At 38.8% G+C, this 19,453-nt stretch overlaps 1 protein-coding gene across 1 annotated transcript in view; it reads left to right on the top strand.

The window, feature by feature from the left end:
- SLIT3 (slit guidance ligand 3) overlaps positions 1-19,453 on the top strand; it is a 534,144-nt gene that overhangs the window by 352,376 nt on the left and 162,315 nt on the right. The window contains exons 10-11 of the mRNA XM_059825130.1: positions 12,088-12,159; positions 18,260-18,331. Coding sequence (XP_059681113.1) covers positions 12,088-12,159; positions 18,260-18,331 — 144 coding nt within the window. The remainder of the gene's footprint in view (positions 1-12,087; positions 12,160-18,259; positions 18,332-19,453) is intronic.

Raw genomic sequence — 19,453 nt, 5'->3', positions numbered from 1 at the left:
CAGCAGTGGATTTCACTCAGCACGTGGTTTGGGCTGTTGTTGGCACAGGACATTGGGCTGGATGGATCTGAGCTCTGGCACTATCTGCCCATTCTCAGTCACTAGTGTTTGGCTGGGAAAGGGGAAGGACAGCTTTCCTGCACTTGCAGGGTGGGGCACTGGGAGTAATGGCATTGCTAGCCCTGTCTGTAGTGTTTCAAACAGTATTTGCTTCAACGTGCTGCCTGCCAGGTTCATTTGATGCCTCCCAGTACTGGGGAGAGATCAGTAACTCCCTATTAATCTTTTCACCACCTCACTACACTTCTCCTCTGTCCCTTCTTTAGAAGGAAGTTTTCATGCTGTTTGTCTATCTCGGACTGATCTACTGCATTTTTTTCATTTATGGCTGCAAACAAGGCTGTGTTTTAGGATATTAATCCTGGATAGCTTTTGTCTGAGAACTTTGTACACCTTAAAACAGTAGTGCAGGGACTACTGCTTCTGCCTTTGTGTTTCATGAAAGTTTGTCTAAGACCTTTGTGAGTGAAAGCAGGGAACAGCCCCCCGAAGGCTGGCCCTCCTGCTGCTGCCTGGTCCGGAGTGCATGGTGTGGGGCGCTCACGCTGTGGTGCCCAGAGGCAGGCAGGCTCCTTGGCTGCCAGAGCAGCAACCACTGGCACCAGCGCCGGCACTGGGTGCTGCTTCTCTGAAGGATCTTCGGCTCGTGTAAAAGGATTTGATTAACTGTGAGTGCTAAAGGCTGGATTGTGGGTTGGGACAGACACTTGAGAGAATAAAGACTAGCTGGGCCCAGTACGGAAACTGTTGGGAAAAGAAGGCCGAGGAAGCAACAAAACATACGATGAGAAAGATTGGGAACAAAAGAAATCAAGACAAGTTGATAAAAGTGCTATGAGTCTGGGAAATTGAGGAATATTTGGTGATAAGGCCTGAGATTGCTGGTAGTGACCCTGGAACACTGCAGGGTGGGCTTTGGGGTTGTGGCAGGAGGGCTGGGACACTGGGTGGCCTGGAAGGAGGCTGGGCAAGCTGCGGTGCCAGGGCAGGGTGGCACAGCTGAAGATGGAGCCCAGGAGTCTCCTCCCACCAGAAAACACACCTATCGTCCAGGGCCTTCCTGACTTGTCACCGTGTACTTGAGAAACCCAACAATTTGTGCATCTTTGTCCCTGTGCACTAGTGACCATCTACGCAGAGATTAACTATTAGACTACACAGGGATTTACTGTTTTAACTGCTGCTATTCCAGTTAGACATCAATGCAGAGTCTGGGTGGTGTACTTTTGTTACACATGAGTTTCCTTGTGGTAGAATTAGTTATTTCAGCTTTTGTTTTTGAATCCACTCAATTAAATATATTGCTAAAAAAAGTAAAAAACCCTAGAAGATGCCAACGTTAATGTTTGTAGCTGCAGTCTTCATTCAGTGCTTTTGTATGTATTTGTTCTGGTATGCACTTTAATTACAGCACAGTCTTACGTTGCTGTTAAAAGACTGGGTTTGTTTCTTGTTGTCTAGGTATGCATCAGGGTTGTGTAGTGAGGGAGCCTGTGTATATAGGATCTGTTTATTTGTTGCAGAGAAAGGAAAATTCTAAAATGGGGACTGTGGGGAGGATATTCTCATCAATGCTGTTCAGAGAATTGGGTTGCATCTCTTCTTGCCAGTGGTTTTATTAATTGATTCTGGGCAAGTGACTTGCACAAACTTTTCATGGGTGGTCACTAGTGATGTAAGCCTCAGTTTCTGGCTGACTCAGCTGAGATATTCAGAAGTGCTGAGGACTCACAGCTGCAGCAAAAGTCAATAGGAGCTGTGCTTTGAACATGTTGTGCTGTGCAACGCTAATTACTTTGAAAAGCCAAGTCCCAATCATCTGCAGACTTATAAATCAAACTCCAGAATCTAAAGTAAATCCTTAGATCTTGAAACTGATCTTAGATTTCAAACCTGTGCTTTTTCATATCGAGCTTGCTTTATCATTGTTACTTAACCTTTACAATACTCTCTGTTTGGTGAGATTAAGAGAAATATAATTGTATAAACCAAGAGTAATGCTGCATAGGATGTATCTAAATCAGAAACGAGGACCTTTTGTTTAAATGCTGATGTAATTGCTCCAGACAGACTAAAGAGGCTGACAGCCCCTCAAGGAAAAGTGCTGCTTAGGCACCCATATCTAGTGAGATGATAACCACAGCTTCCGTCTGGCTTCTGAGCAGAGTAAAATAGGATGGCAGCCCTTCTACCAGCATCTAGGTTTGGCTTAAGGTCAGTTTTGAGTCACTTGTTCTGTGTTGGTTTAGTTTATCATTCTCGCTATTGATAGCTTAATTGGTGACTGATGTTTTGTAGGTGTGAGTAGTGTTTCATTTTGGTGCATAATTTCTACTCAGGAAAAATGACAGAGTTTGAGCCCTAAGGAAGAATCTAATGCACTGAACTGTTGGCTTTGTCATGGTTCTGTCAAAATGGAAACAAACCTACTTTTCTGCAAGAGAATCACTTTGAAATGTAGTGTTCTACTTTGTTCCATCTTCAATTAATGCTTTTCTGACAAAATTAATATTTAGAGAATTGCTGTCATGTGGGTACCACTGTGTTGGGCAGTGTTGCAGGCAGTCCTGTAGATGGACAAGTTTGTGGCTTTTGCTGCTTCAATGATTCTCTTGGGAAGAAATTACCTTCTCTGTTCTTCAGTACCTGTAGGAGCGTGTATTATAGGAGAGCTGGGACTTCAGTTATGAATCTTGATGAAGCTTTTGTGATTTGAGGAAGGTGATCAACAAATTCTGAGCATTTAAATCACTGGTATATTCAAAATCAATTTTCCACCGGTTAAAATAAAGTCAGAAAAGCTATTATAAAAAGATTGAGTACTGGTAATTATTTATTGTAATAAAATTAATTCTTTCTTATATAAATTATAAATTAACTGCACCATAACAATTTCATGTATAGTAAAAATTGGCTTTGAAGTTCTCAGCTTCTTAAAGGCAAGAGTTTTTTTCTTTTTTCAAGAATGTAAGTGTGCAGAAACTATAAACTTTGGGGATAGAGGAATGACAATTCTGCATTTAACATTGTTCTTCCTCCTAAAAGAAAATTGTAATAATTTTCCCAGGCTTCCAGTAAATACTGTAGCTGAAGCCAGCACAGTATTTTTGAACACTGTAATAAATGTTCCATAATTGCCTCTGGTGGCAAGTTCACTGGCTGGAGAATCAGGTTGGCTCCTGTAGTTGAATCATATAATATGATTTTCATTCACTGCTGTAAATTGGCTCTGGACAGCTTCACATGTCAAATTTGACTACTCTTTTCTGGATCTCACTAGGCAAACTGTGTCATTCACTCCTTGCATTCAATATAAAAAAAGAGGTTTCTATTGTCAGGCCAAAAATATGTAGAAAATCTTCTATTCTATGAGGGCAAGGCACAACAATAATAAATAATAAAGAAAATATTTTAGATTGAGAATCAGTAGAGAAAATACAAACATATGGGAAATGTTAATAAAGGTGTTTTCTGTGTTGAGACAGTTTAAGGAAAATAGGAAGCTATGTTTCACAGTTTTAGAAACAAGCAGTAACGGCAGGGAGTTTCTGCTATAAGATAAAAGCAGGTTTTATTTCTTGCATCTTTCATTTGTAAAATGAAGTGTAACTAATGTCATCTATAGGCATAAGAAGATGGTTTTGTTTTGATAAAGCTAGATTTCACACACATGTTAATTTTCATTTTGGCTGTATCGTTTTTTACCTTCTTCTCTCCTCTTTATGATTATGAGATTTCTTTTAAAAAAAAAAAAAAAATTATGTGCAGGTGAATTTTACTCAGGCAAGCTGTGTAGGAGTTAGTAACCTTAACAGGTTTTGTAGGTTTGGAGTTGTTGGTTTTTTTGGTTTGGGGTTTTTTGTGTGTGTTCTTTTTTTTCAGAAACATCACTTCAGCCTAGCAGGAACATAAATTTAGCCTTATTAATAAAAATGAATGGTGTGAACAAAAAGGCATATATCTTTTTTACCCAATACAAATGTCACTCAAAAGCTCCTGTTTTGCCAAGCAAAATGAGGAGATTGTAATGTATAATGCCTATATACACCCTGAAAGCTGATTATGAAAGTGTAGAAGGAATCACAGAAAATAAAATTGGGAGCATAAAATCATAACTTTGAGCTAAAATATATTACTCAGATTTTTTACTCCATGAAACACTAATTGTTATTTGGCTTACCTGTGTTGTTCTGTTTATTTTGCTAAAAAAATTAGGTAAAGAACAAAGGATTCGAGGAATGTTTGTATTTAAATGACAGAATCTGTTTTGTTGACGAAATATTACAGGCGGCAGAACTTCAACTACCGGAAAGCTATTTAATTTTCCTACTTATTTCTTGTGTTTTACCTTTTCCTTGTCAATATTTGTGAATGTGTACTAAAAACAGATGTTACAGAATGTACGGAGCTCTTCACAATAAGTTAGATTATAGATTAAACAATTACTTTGTTTCCTTTCTCTCAGTTTACTGCTTCCATTTCCACTAAGTCTAAAAATATATTTTTGTGTTACAACGTGAAAAATATAATGCAAACCAACCTGAAATCCTCAGATCCCTGAGCTAGTGATTGCATAGTTAGAAAATTTTGAAAGTGATATGGGCTGGAAGTTTCTTGAAGTAATTGGGAGTCAATAGAGGGCGGGCAGGACTGACCTACTAAAGTAATAATGAAATAGCAATATGACTTGTTAAGAGGTTAGTCTTTCTGGGACCTAACAGAACAAAAACTTACTCTCAATAAAGCAAACATTGAGTCTGATTTGTTAAAAACCATTCCCACTTGTTTACATTTATGAAATGTAACCATAGGCCAACTATTGCTTTCCAGAAGATGCTGTAGGAACCATGTGTCTCCCAAGAACAGACTTCAATCTTCAGATTAAAAAAAAAAAAACAAACAAAACAAAAAAAACCCAAAAACCCAAACAAACAACCAAAAAAAAAAAAAATCCCCAAAAAACCAATCCAAAAATAACAATAAAATGTGCTCAGCCGAGGTCTAAGGTTGAGTCAGCCTTAGAGCCTCAGAGCAGATGCTGCGTTGTTGAAATGAATGCAAGAACCTCATCCCCTATGTAGCACCCTGCAAGCTGGTCTCCTTGAAGCCTTCTGAACTGCAGTCACGGGGTCTGGACTGGAATCACAGGGTGTTACGAAAATCCAGGAGTGGGATCCATGTTTCTGCTGTTTGCTACACCACAACATTTCGGAAACACAAATGCACATGAATACATGCATGCTGGTTGAATGAAGTATGCAATTAGGCTGCATTTCAGCAGTAGGGAGTTGGAAATTGCCAAATCTCTCCAACCTAATTACTTTCTCTTTCCTGGATTTGCGTTCACAGCCACATGTCTGTATACAGAATCACAGAATCACAGAATCAGTACGGTTGGAAAAGACCTGTAAGATCATCGAGTCCAACCTGGGGAAAAAAAAAAAAAAAAAAAAAAAAAAACACACAACATCAAAAAACCCACCAAAAAAAAAAAAAAAAAAAAAAAAACCAAACCACAAAATCCACGCCACACAACAACAATAACAAGCCACAACCCACCCAACACCACACAGCACCATGTCCATCAAGCTACATCCCACAATGCCACAGGTAAAATTCTTCCTGCAAACTCTGATCCCAAGTTCATGTGACCCAATAAAGTCTGCTGAGATGGGAAATGATCTCTGTCTAGTCTAGTCTAGAAGAGCGGGGAGACATTATTTTGTATTCTACCCCAAAACAGCATCTGTTTAACCTTTAACATCCTCACTGATTGTACCCACTGATGACAGCTCACAGGGGAGCTCACCCAAAGCTCCTGCTTTTACGTCTGGTCACAACCCACGAACAGTTCATGCAGTTGTGGCTTTGCAGTGAGAGGGAGCTCAAGCACAGGCAGCATGCTCGGTGGATGCCAGCACCCTCACTCCAAGGATGAAGCAAGGAAAATAAGTGAATGAGACTGGCAGGAGAAATAACAATGGAAGGTGATGGGAAGGGCCAAAAATTCCACCCGGGAATGTAGAGTATCACACTGGTAGATGGAGAAACCTTGAGGTTTGGCAGTGTATTACTGCATTCTGCCCATTTATGTTGATAGAGACATTGGTGTTATGCCAAAAACTGTTTTGCAAAATACCAGTCTACAGATTTCTCTGGTGTCTTCCTGTTTGTCTGTACCGCATTTGATGGAAAATTAACATACCACAGCAGAGCTGGTGGATTCGTAATGTGACTGCCATTACAAATTCAGAATTTACCACCAGATAGCTGACCAATTGCTCAACTACAGAGTTGTGTCAGCTTAAACTAAATTCACTGTGGTATGTCAGAAGATCCAATATCACTAGCACTACTTCTAGATGAATACCATGGTATCAGAGAGCAGATCAAAACATCTGGTTTCATTCTGAAAGATGTCTTTTGGTGAGCAGAATTATCTATGTAGCTTCCTAGGTAGATTTATGTTGAGAAGTCGCTTCATCCTTGATGGGATTTTGTCTATTGAAGATCTGCCCTTAGGTGAATAGTTAAGAAGCAGTCCTTTTCAAAACTATAGCAGGAGCTTGACAGCTAGACCCTGAAAACCAACACCAAACATCAGAATATGAAGGGAAACTCTGCTTGTCACCTTGTATTAGTATAGGCGGACAGTTTACTGGCTCTCAGCTCTCCAGTTCCTAAGGCAGGCTCAATGAGAGGGATTTATAATGCATATTATTAATTTTATTTGGAAGTCATTCAGGTACTGCAATGAAAGGCAGCAGTATAAAAGTCTTGGAGAACCATATGTGTTTAGGGTTTTTATAGTGGTGGTAGAGTCTTTGGCTGAGGTAGAGATTGAAGGCTTTAACTGTCTGTTAAAACAAGCTGTAAGCACAAATATTTAAGATGCTGAATGTCCTGCCATCCGAAAGCACTTTGTTTTCTACCTGCCAGATAACTGAAGGATGAGAGACGGAGCCACAAAAAGGCTGTTCCTTGGTAATGTAGGTCCATAAACACTTTCTGAAGCAACAGGACTGCAGGTTTTTTGCCGTGCACTTTGCAGAGAGGTGCCCAGCGCAGTGCTGCAGTGCTGTGGTGTAAAGGGCGATGACTGTGGATTCTGTGTTTTTTCACTGCAGAATAAGCAGCGGGTTCTGACTGTGTAACTGCAGGGCAGGATTCTGTCCTTTCCAACAAGGGTGCCTCCTATCCAGGGCTGTCTTTGGGTAAATACTTCAGTGCAGCTACCTGAACCTGTTGTGCATGTTAGGAATAAAGCTTACATTTCAAACGAAGAGGCAAGAAGGGGGTCAGGACAGGGATCAGATCTAGCCCATATTTGTAGTAAGAAGACCAGATTTTAAATTTGATTTATTCCTCTTAAATACCGAAAATCTATCTGTGGACTTTTCCTCATCAGAGTCCAAAATGTATGATAAGATATGTAAGTCCAAAATATGAGATAACTGTAAGATAACAGTCCAAGCAGCTTTTATAATCCAATTGTTCTCACTCCTTGGCAAAGAGGAACAGTCTCTTGATTGTTATGTGCTCTGGAAGTTTCTTCCTTCCTAAAACAAACAGGGTTCTCCCCAGCCCTGGGCTTTGTCACTGTGGGGGATGCACATGCTGCTTATTTCCTCCAAACAGTCCTTAACCAGCTCCCTGCAAATCCCTGCTGATAGGGCAGGAGAAAAGTGAGGGTTTTGCCCTTCTCAACAACCTTGATGCAGGTTGTGTGCATCCTGCCAGACGTGAGTGTGCTACAGGTTACTGCTGCACGCTAATCTGATCTTATGCTTCCTCTCTCTCGGAGATTGCTTTTGGTTATTGGCTCCCTGAGTGATGCAAGCCTGAAAGAGCCCCGGCACTGGGAGCAGAGCGACGTGATCCAGAGCAATCTGGCTCATTCACTCGCTTTCTCTCTCTCCCAGCAGGGAAGTTCATGACTGCCCATTGCAGAGGGACATTTCTGACACGTCTCAGGCGAGAACTCGGTGGCTCTGTTAACAGAGCATGGCTGTCTCATTTGTAGGCTCTACTCATCTGACAGCTAAGAATTATCAGTACTGATGCTTCACTCCCTCTCTCTTTTTCTGCAAGCTAGTGATTTGTCTATGTTATGGGTAGGTAAGCTTGACAAAACATTACACATTAGCAGCTGAGACGGTGTTTGAAATGGGAAAATTGCTAGCAAACTGCTCCATTAGAGACCCAAATAACAAATTCTTTCTTTCCCTCCATGAAAGAGAGATAGTTAAGGCCCAAATTAATACGTCTGTCTCGCCCACTCTGCAGGGGGAATCACTCTTCAAGACAAATGGTTTCGTCACTCCTGAGAGTGTGAGCTGGCTCTACGGAGGCTGCATTAGGCAGAGTTTTTTTATCCTTTGTGTTTTGCTGTCCTGGGTGTGAGCAGTACAGGCGCCAGATGAGGAGGTGATGAAAAGATTTGCACCTCGGTGAACTTTGAGATGGATTAGCATGGGAATTTGAGTGCTTATTCTTTACTCCGGGATAGTTTTTCATATTTAACTGCATAGTTTCCCCTGTTTGTTTTATTTTATCCTCCGATATGTTTACTTTTTGCTCTCATTGCTGCAAAGTCATTTAAAGAGTGGGAAGAAGGAGGACTTTATCCTATCTAACATCATGTTATTACATGAAAAATGCATCTGATTCCATTGGCCCTCATACTTTCCAATCTCTGATAATATATTAGAGAAGGGAAAGGAAATTGTTCTGGTCCTTTGATGTTGTTGTCAAAGACTCTAAAAAAAAGCTTCAAGAGGCAGGCAGAGCATTGCTGTGCATCAGAAGGGGGGGAGATATGCTTCAATTCATCTGGGCGATACAGCTGGCAGCAGGCGACATGGCACAGTGAAACGAGTAACTGAAAGGAGGAACAAAAGCCCCTGAGAGGTTTGAACATGGCCAATTTATTTTATCAGTTTTGTGAATTCTGCTTGTGGAGTCTTTTACATAGATCTTATTATGAAATACCAGAGGAAAATGGAGGAAAATTTTATTGGGTTGTAAGAAATCTTAAATGTGGGGGACAGTAGTTCAAATGATCAAAATTTAGCCTTTTAGGACTGTGTCTCTTGTAGAGTTCTCAAATGTGTTGAAAAATTATTTTAAAGTATATTCTGGTGAGAACACAAAAAAGTGAACTCACTGATGTTCCTTTGCATTAGCACAGGTGGTTTTATAGTGTATGACAGCACTTCATAGTATGCAGGGATACAGTTTTCCAGACGTCATGTTCTAGGTAAACTAGGTAATTTCCTCTGAAATAAAATGTGGCTGTAAAATTTAGATTAGCTTTTCACTTTTTGCAGAAAAAAATGACAACACTAGCTAAGAACTCTGTTTTTAACTTCATTTGAGAGATGGCACCTCTAGCAGCAGTTTCCCATTATATCATGAATAACACTGGTTTATAATTAAGCCTTCATCACCTTGAAATTGCCAACACCCCTTCTGGCAAAACCTAGTGTTTCCCAGACATTTTTAATCCTGTACTGTCCTTCACATGTCATTTGTGAGCTCAGATGAGGTGAAAGCACTAAGTATTAATACAAATAATTTGTTTTCTACTATTTTAGTTGTGTAACTGCATTGTGTTTTTCAGCCTATGCCTGCCAATCTATAACATGCATTTATGAATAAAACAAACGGAAGTCAGATTAGTACTTCATTCTTTTAAAGTACCTGCTTGTTAAATGCTGCACTTTATTTAATGTTCCAAGATCAGATGCATTTTGTGCCCAAGTTGGAATCCACCTGCAAACATACCTGATGAGAGCACATGGTACTGCTTCTTGCTTCTCTGGTAGCATCTGCAAAACGTAGAGTGCTAAGCGTAATGTGTTACGTCTAGTCTTTAGTCCTTCATTTACAAAGAGCTTCATACAATCAGAAAATGTAAGGTGCTAAGGTGAAAATATAGCAGCAGATGACAGCAGCCTTGTCCATCTATTTCTGTACAGGCCATCTGCTGCAAATTTTGTAGGAAAGGGTGAAGAATTCAGTACTGCTTCAGAAGGTAGCTCTCTGAAACAACCCTTTTTCTGTATTCCTCTCCACCTTTTCTAAAAATCTCATTTTTTCTTATTCCTTGGGATCTGTGGCTATTCCAATTTTGGCTTTTTTTGCCCTTTGGGGGCAAAATCTCTGTGTGTATTTCCACCCGTGAGTCACTAAAATTTCCTTGGAATTTTAAGTGTTTGAGTTTCCCTGTAAGGACTGCTATGCTGTGCCTATGTGCAGCATGTGTGAACCCCCAGTTTCCATCCATAAGGCAAGGGAATTGGACAGGCACGGCCCTCTTTTGTTCCTAGAAGTGTCTGCATAGAAATACTTGGGAGGAGTTAAACACCAAACTGGCAAGCTGACAAAAGGCCTTTATGGGAAGAGTATGTGTACTGCTAATTCTGGTGACAAACACCCAACAATAGTAGTGTGCTGAAGCTTACAGCGATTTGCATTTCACTGTGGACTTGCCAGAAATGAAGCACGTTATATTTAGACCAACTAGGAAGGGAAATCTCAGACACTAATTCAAATCACAAAGCCAAGGAATAGAATTAACTCTGATCACAACCTTTAAAATAGACTGCTACAGAAATAAAAGAGTGCATGCACGTTGACTGTAGAAGTTGAATGTGCAAGTATCACAATATTCATGACTTAAATAGCTTCTTAGAGCATAACTGAGCTGGCAAAATATCTGATTTTAAAGGGGATTTTTTCTTTTGTCTATTGAAAGCACAGATCAACAGGATACACTGTGCAATGGAGGGCTGATGGGCCTTACACATTTTCTCTACATTATTCCCAAGTCCTTTAGAATCATGATTTACTTCTCCCTGCATCTCATTTTATCTCCGTTCCTGGTTTTAAAATTTTTTCTCCCCTCTGCATTGCTGCAGCAGCTCTAAATGACTAGAGTGATTCATTCCATCATTCCAGTATGTTTTTGTATTTCAATTCTAAACCATTTCCAACTACAGATTTTTGCTACTGAAACTGTTTCTTTTTATGACATTTTTGGAAAAAATATACAACGTTTGAATAATAAGTAAAGCTAGGTAAAAATCAAATTTTGCTTTCAGTTCCAACTCTGATTGTAGAATTTTAGCTCCCACGGTCATTTGAATTTGTTGTATGGGGATCCACTTTTACATTTCTAATTGAGATGAATATTTAGGGTTCATCTGAGGAGAAGGCAGTTCTTTTAGCAGGAATTTGGGGAACTTGCGGGCAAACGCTTGGAAATACTTCTGGGAAAGAATAGAAATTAATCTTAGTGGTTACTGTATGCGGTATCTTAAAGCTGCTTACATTTTGTGTTAATGATACATGCATTTATGACACTTTATAAAGGATACTTCTTTCAAACCAAATCTCAGAAATGAAAACAACAGCATTTTCATGTAGTCTGGATCATATTTTAGAACAGCTTCAGTATTTGGTAGTTAAAATAGGAAGATACAGTCCTTTTTTGCTCTGCTTTAACATAGACTCTCCCCCCTGCCCCTTCAAAATCTGGATTCATATTGCAGTGAATTCCACTTTGTTTTCAGCATGTTCCCGCAGATTGTTGCTCTTGTGTCACTCTGATAGTATTATTAATCTGCTTATTAAGCTGTCACAACATTTAGCTTTTAGTTTAGATAGCTACGTTCTATTTACAACAGCTAGTCAAGGAAAGCGTCTGTATTTTCTACCTTAACTTTGATTAATAATAAAATATATCTACTATTTTTAATTAATTCCATGAGCTTTAAAGGTGCAATTTCTATAGCCTGTGACTTTTTTTTCTGTACGGATTTAGTGTAATCAATGAAATTATTTTATTTTCCTAAGTTATTTTCTCAGTATTTTCTCCATTTAGGGGCTTTCAAATGAAAAATTTTTCATGTAAAAACTCTGTAAAATGGTTTTATATTTATATAAAAATTTGCTATCATGTTTGATGTTATTCCTGTCCTATAATTGTGTAGTTAACATGTATATTACTTTGTTTGTTTTTAGACGTTTGGAACAAAACCTCATCAAAATCATTCCCCCTGGAGCTTTTACCCAGTACAAGAAGCTTAAAAGAATGTAAGTTTTAATAAAACCAACATGCAAGAGCAATCATGAATCTTCTAGCTTCAAGTTCAGTATCTTTATTTTAGAAACATATTGCCAATTTCTATGTTGAAATCACTGGGGATTGCACAAATAATCTCTTCAAAGTGTAAGGAACAATGGAATTTGGTTCAGGATGCCTAACAGTGCATGAAATCCTTAATAATGCTTAATTTCACTTCCTATTATAAACGATGTGAGCTAATTAGTTGTTAGTCTGTTCAAACTTCAAATCTGCTTCCTCAGAAAAGGTTTTAAGTTCTATTTATTTTCTCATTCATTCCGGTCTCTGTTTGCACCACTTCAGTTTAGTTGACCCCAGTTATAGCAGGAGTGCATGTTCTTGCAGAGTAGTTAGGTTTTTTTGTAATGCATTCAATGTCCTGATGTTGAAATGGTTTGACTGTTTACAAGAAAACGAGGAAACCTGCGGGAGCTTGTTTTCTCTTGTTTCTTAATCACCAGTAGATACCCAGACAATTCTTTTCTTATTAGCTCTTGTGTTGTCTCTTTGGATTTAAAAAAAAAAATACTGATTTGTAGGAGCGCTTTCATGCAAATAACCTGGACATTCCCCCGGTTGGTCTTTCTTTTTGTTTTTAAGTGATAGATGAGAGATGTTGTGACAGTAGTACAATGATACGGAGGATGGTAAAACCAAGTTACTCCTGCTTCACCGTAGTTTCAAGATGTTGATGGGTACCACTGGACTAGTAACTTCCAGAAGTCATTCAGGCTTTGTAGCTCAGTCCTAAGACTGCTAAAAAGGTGCCTTTACAGTTCTTGTTTTCTGACGTGAACAATACTTACTGGAATTAAGAAACTGTCAACTCATTTCACAGAAGACACTGGATTATCAGATACCTAATGCTTTTGGAAACTGAAATGAGCTTGCACTGTACCTTTGGATTTAAGTGTAAAATTACTGTGTTTGCCAGTCCAAACTTCTCAAGTTCCTAGAGCTGAAGAGCTGTAAATATGGATCTTAATATTTAACAGGTCAAATCATCAATCTTATAGAGTCTCTATTCTTCTGTCTCGCTTTCAATATAGCTGTATGTATTTTTAAAGAAGTACTGTATTAGATAGCAAGACAGTAATTTCAGTGAAAAATGATGAATCCCTTTTCAGTGACCTAACTTGTAACTTTTTCATTATTGAAGTCACTACTTAGTTCTTCCTGAGGTATGACTAATTTTAGATTTTGGCAATGTTTTACTGTCCTTTCATTTTTCATGATTGGTGAACTCTAGTTTTATGGAAGTTGACCAAAAAAATGTTCTTTAACTTGACTAGCTGCTCAACCCAATACAGCACTTACTATGCAAAATGATTAATGTTAGAATTTCACAGCAGAATTCCATTAGCAAGTTGTGGTAACAGCTTTCTGGAGTATAATTAGCATACTCATTGAGATCTGAACTCATAGTTAAATAATAAGTTATTCTGCCAGATGATCTGTGTCAAAGCTTAGTTAACGTGACAGCATTTTGTGGAAGAACTTGGGATAAATAGTTAGGCTGCATTATGTCCCGTAACAAGCATGACGTTTTGCCAGTTGGTTATTGACCTGTCTCCTTGTTAAAGTTGTTTTCCTGCTGGACAGTGAGGCTCTAAATCGGGCATCACTGTTGTTACCTAAAGTTTAATTGAGGATATTTGTTCCACTATTTGAAGAGATTATTGAGATCATCTTTTCAGTGTGCAAGATTCCCAGTATTGTTAACACAAAAATATACTTTGGTCAAAAGACTACCTCTTAAAACAAAAGAATTATCCATCCTTTTCCTTACAGAGGAAGGACATGTTTGATATCACTGAAGTTGTCAGCCTTTCTTCATTTCTGTCACTTTGATTTCAATGAGTGTTGCAATAGCATGAAGTTTATTGATTTAATTAATTGATGCCCTACCTAGGGTACAAATGAAGAACATAATTATTATTATTGTTATTATTAACTATTATTTATAATAATATTTTTATATAATACAGAGGATAGTATTAGCATAACGTTGTTAATTGTATTGTATTTTTCTCCTTCTGGTGAACAAATATACAAGAATGTTAGGGATAATAGACTGCTCACTTGCAGCACTCTCAGTATTTTGATTGTTTACTGAGTTTTTCCTGCAAGATTATGGAGTTTCCTTTTCTTAAATAATTGGATAACTGAGATTAATTTTTAGGTAAGAGCCAGTTGTCCAAGATAATATTATATGACTTGATATTGATAGGTCAAGATGATAGCAGAAGATGTATGTATATTAATTCAAGTGTTATATTTGCATCTAGCTGAAGTTTGCTGTTTAGAATGTCTCTTCAATAGCTTCCAGGATGGGAGAGTTATTTTGGCGCGTGGGTTTTAGCAAAGGAACTGATATCTTTTGTGTCTTGGACTTCATCATAATTGCCCTCATTATTCTCACACAATTAATTACATGAAGGTAAATGTATCTGTCTCAGAAGGAAGATTTGGCACCTGTAGGATTCAAATATGCAGTTGAATGATATAATCTGGGATGATTTGGGGGTGAATGTAACAGGTCCTAGCTCTGTGCTCAATTATTCAAGGGCTTTAGAAGAGGTTTGAGGGGCTTGAAGGAGATACATCCCATCTCCAGAGACAGAAGTTGTCATTATTGCATGAGGTATCAAAGCCCCAACATGCCATTTTGAAATAATTTACATAGCACTTGTGCTTGTACCATAGATCTGTAACTTCTAGCCTATGCATTCCAAAGTTTATGGCATTACCTCCCATTTTGTCTTTGCTTTTCTGAGGCTTTTAACTGACAAGTTTGTAGCATAAGACTAAGAGCCAAGTACATAGAGCCACTTTGAAAGATGTGGTTGTACCTCTCTAGCTCTGATGCTTGTAGTGGCATTTTATGTTGTCAAATTAATTTTACTGTATATTAGCAGAAAGCGCATTGAGATCTCACAGTCTTCCCAGTAGCTCTGTGGCATTGCTACTTTTTTTAAGCAGCTTCTAAAAACCAAGCCATATATGACATGGATTTTTGCTGAGTACCCTTGTCAAATGAGAACAGTCCATTTTACATGTTAGAGATAATCAAGTAATCTGTTTCTAATAATGTTAGTCGACAAAGAGAATATTCATCCAATGCTATTAATAGTTTTGCATTTGGCTGCATCTAAAAATAAATCTGTTTTCCTTCAAAACCTTCTACAGTAAAGACATTTAAGCCATACAGTCGTATGTTATACAGTGACTCACAGGGTATCCTTGCTCCCCTGGTGTGAAGTCAAGAACAATTTCTATCCCTAACTGGTAACTGAGCACAGCCGCCCTCCAAGGTGTGTTCAACAACCTTTTGAAAGATCTCTACCGTGCTGTCAGAGGTGCAGGGAGACTAGTGTGAGGTGACTAATGTATTCCCTGCCTGGGTGGAATACTGATAAGTTTGTTATATTTCCAGCTGAAGAGCCACATTTCCACTGAGTGATTCAGAGATACCCTTAACTATGAAAATGAGCCTTGTGTGATCTAAATTGACTTAGCCGTGCACGTTAGAGGAACCCGTATCTCTTTGTCTTGATGTAAATCAAGCACAGAATAGGATGATCTTACCAAAGCAGACCAAAGGAAGGGAACAAAAGTACAAGGACATAATTGAATCCCTGCCTCTGTCAAGTCAGAAGGAGATGGAGGCTCCTTATCCAACAGCAGTGGAGCTTGGGCTCTAATGGAAAGGAAATAATGTGTCTAATTATCTTCTAATGCTGATTGTAGTGCATCTGCATGAAGTGAGTGAATGTCATCACCCAGCATGGCATTTATGCACGTTCAGGCACCATTAGTTATACACTCATTAGCATCCGGACATGGGGAGAGAGAAAGGATGGAAGTGTTGAAATGTAGAAAATCAATAAAATAGTGCTGAGATACTTGTTTCAACAACCAGATGCCCCTTTTCAGATACTTGTCATTGTTCAGCAAACTCATGATTTCATGTCATTGTAATAGGTTTTAATATGTTCCTCAATAAATAGATAGAACAGATTCACATCAGACTTCTGCTTACATAAGAATTACTAGATAAAAACCAGCAAATGCTACCAGGCAGTCTAAACAAGTTTCACAAAACCCTGTATAAAAATAAATATTCCTGTTTTCACTGTCACAAATTTGGCTGCTGTGAGTTGAGCTGAAGAACTGGAAATCTTTACTGAATGCTGTCCTTGTAGGCAGGATGTTGTAACAGAAAACATCAGTAAATTGCAGAGCAGTTGTTTCATGAGCCGTATAAAAGAACCAAACCTTATAAAAGAACCAAAGAAAATCCCACTTTATGTGGCTAGATTTGAAAACAGTTAGAGGACTTCATTAAAATTTTAATCAACGGAATTCGTAGCTCAAAACATGTATAGAATGGAAAACCTTCTTACTTTCTGATTCCTATATTCACGTGACGTTCATGTGACATGTATTCAGAGTCTGACTGGGATCCTTAGCGTGTGCCCCAGTGGAAATAACAGTGAAGATGTACATGAAATACTATATTACTCCAGCTTCAGCTATCAGTGAAACAACTTAATACTACTGATACAAGCTGATACCAACTGTCAGTGAATGCAATGAGGTGGCTGAAAGTTGCGCCTGTAGCTAAGCACCTGGTTGAACTGATTGACAGAAAGATTGGATTGCAGTGACAGTCATGATAAGGCACCCCCTTCTGAGCATCCGGGTCCCAAATGTTGTAAATTTGGCTCCATGTATAAAGAAATAGTGACGTAGTCTATATTTATCTTTGTGTACTTGGTTGGTTATGATTAAAACTGGAAGGTATTTTCCAAACCATGAACACACCTTCCCTTGAAAATAACAGGCTATAACTGAATTCCACTCACATCATAGCTGAAGGGGTGGCATCTTGCTGGGGCTCCCTGATAGGGTCTGCCACGCACTGGGTGTTCCCTGCAGTGCTGCTGGCTTCAAAGGTCCACTATTTCCATTCAGATGCTTGAAGGCTTTCCCTAGTGTCTGAAAACTCTAGGCAGCCCTGCCAGAGCTGTGGTGACCCTCTTTTCGCCTGCCTCACCAGATCAAGGTCCTGAGAGAATTTTGCGCTGCTTGTTTTCTCTAGGCCGTTAAAAACCAAACATCGCTGGTACAGTGCTGAACTCCTTGGTGACACTGGTCCCTGCTTTGGGATGGAGGGGCGCTGAGTAGTCTGTTTCCCATCCCCTTTCCCATTGGTATTAAACAGAGATGGTGTGGGAGACGTCTTACCTTAGAGGAATTTTGTCATCCTAAGAATTATTGTTATTGTTTCATATAAATTGAGACTAACCCTTAGTGGAATTTCCTAGGGTTTTGGTGGGAATTTTGTTTGACTATACTACATGTTTCTGGTATTTATGCGTAGGTTCATCTTTACATCTCATTTGCCACAAGGTTTCTTCTCTTAGACAAACACAGTCTTGCTGCCTCAGAAGCCATTCCCCTGGTGCCTACACCATGCTGACACCATTAATCCCACCGTCTGCATCAATGCATGTACTGCCAGCACTTTCCAGCTACCTTAGAACCTCTCCTCACCTTATCTATCATTTCACTTATAATCAAAATACGGTCTTCTCTGGCGTTATAAAGTTAGACTTCCATTTAAACATTCAGACAACCTTTATGATTTGTCACAGGCTGCTCCTCGTGCTTGAGGGCCACCCCACAGAGTCACAATGCGATCTCCATTACTAGAAGTTCTTAAGATGGTTTTATCAACGGGTTTTATTCAATGGGCTACCTCACTGTTGTTCTTCAAAGCTCTTCATAAAACTCTTTGTTTCAATGTCCATAAAATGAAAGACCTTTTTAACAGGGGAGCTGCTGATTTATTGGGGTTATGGCCTGTTATACTGACTGATGTTTTCTGATCATTCCTGGAATTTGCCCATCTGTGCCCTTACGTAGTTCATAATTTCTCTGACGTAATATGATCTTTTAGTTCTGTTTTTGTATCAAGTATATTCTTCCAATAAACTACAGGTAAAATATTTTCATCAAATTCTTGTTTACAAATATTTTTTTAATCCTCCCTTCTCTTTACAGAGACATCAGCAAGAATCAAATATCTGACATTGCGCCTGATGCATTCAAAGGCTTGAAATCTCTCATTTCATTGTAAGTAGAAAATAGAACTGAATGGGAATTTGGAGAGAGCTTGCATGTAAGAGAAATAAAAATGATCATGTGCTGTCTGGGAGAACTTAAGTTTCTGTGTGCAATTGCCAGCTTGCATGAAGCATCTCATCTTTTGTAAATGAAAAATTGGTCATGAAGGCTAGAAGGAGGAACTGTTTACACGTCTCTAGTAAGTTCTGTTATAGATGAACATCCCCAAGATTACTGACTTGTTCACTTTATCAGATCATTGCGTTAATTTGACTACTGTACATGTGCACCTGCAGGCTAACCCATGACCCCCAACTCATCATGGCACACAAAAACCTCGTCATAGCTCAGACACTGTTTGGTGGTGTTAATCAGGGAGGAGTCAGGGGAAATACTCCCATACTGTATTTTTCTTCTGTATTAAAGGACTGAGATTGCACTGTCTTGTGAGTTTTTACGTTTATTTGGTTTTTGGGTTTGTTTTTTTTTCAAACTGGTTAGGGAAGAACCCAAGCTTTTAAGAAAATGTTTACATTTCTCAGCTGTAATTACTACTTTATTAAGCTGGAAGGGGACTAAAATATGACCTCATACTGAAGATAAAAGGAAGGTAGGATCTCTTGACAACCATTCGTTTCTCTTTATAGAACACAGAAACTGTTTCAGCACCAAGTTGAATTTAAATGCGGCTATATTTCAACCTAGCTACCTGCAGCACTATTAAAACAGTGGAGCTTTTAACGGGTAAAAGGAGCAATACAAGGTCAGAAGCTGCATATGGAGAATGAGCTATAACAGAGTGTTAGAAAGAGCCCCAGGTTGAGAGAAGAGGGTAAGCTCAACTGGAATGATATTTACCTGCGTTAATTTTAAAGACGCTTTTAAAACATTTAGCTCATTAATATTCATATAACACAGTTTTATTTTAAGAGTGTAGTTTATTTCTAAAAGCTGCCATAATTTTATTCTCTGAATACTGGATAATTCTAACAGCCTGTATAACTTGTTGACTAATGCTAATATTAGAAGGTTATTCAGCACTTAACTTACATATTGCAGTGGACTTTTGAGCCAGAATGCAAAAGGATGGGCCTTTTTTTGTGCCCTGAATCCAGCTGGTAGAATGCCAGA

Source organism: Gavia stellata, chromosome 16 (assembly GCF_030936135.1).
Source record: "Gavia stellata isolate bGavSte3 chromosome 16, bGavSte3.hap2, whole genome shotgun sequence".
Lineage (NCBI taxonomy): Eukaryota > Metazoa > Chordata > Aves > Gaviiformes > Gaviidae > Gavia > Gavia stellata.
This window is presented reverse-complemented; position numbering and strand designations above follow the sequence as displayed.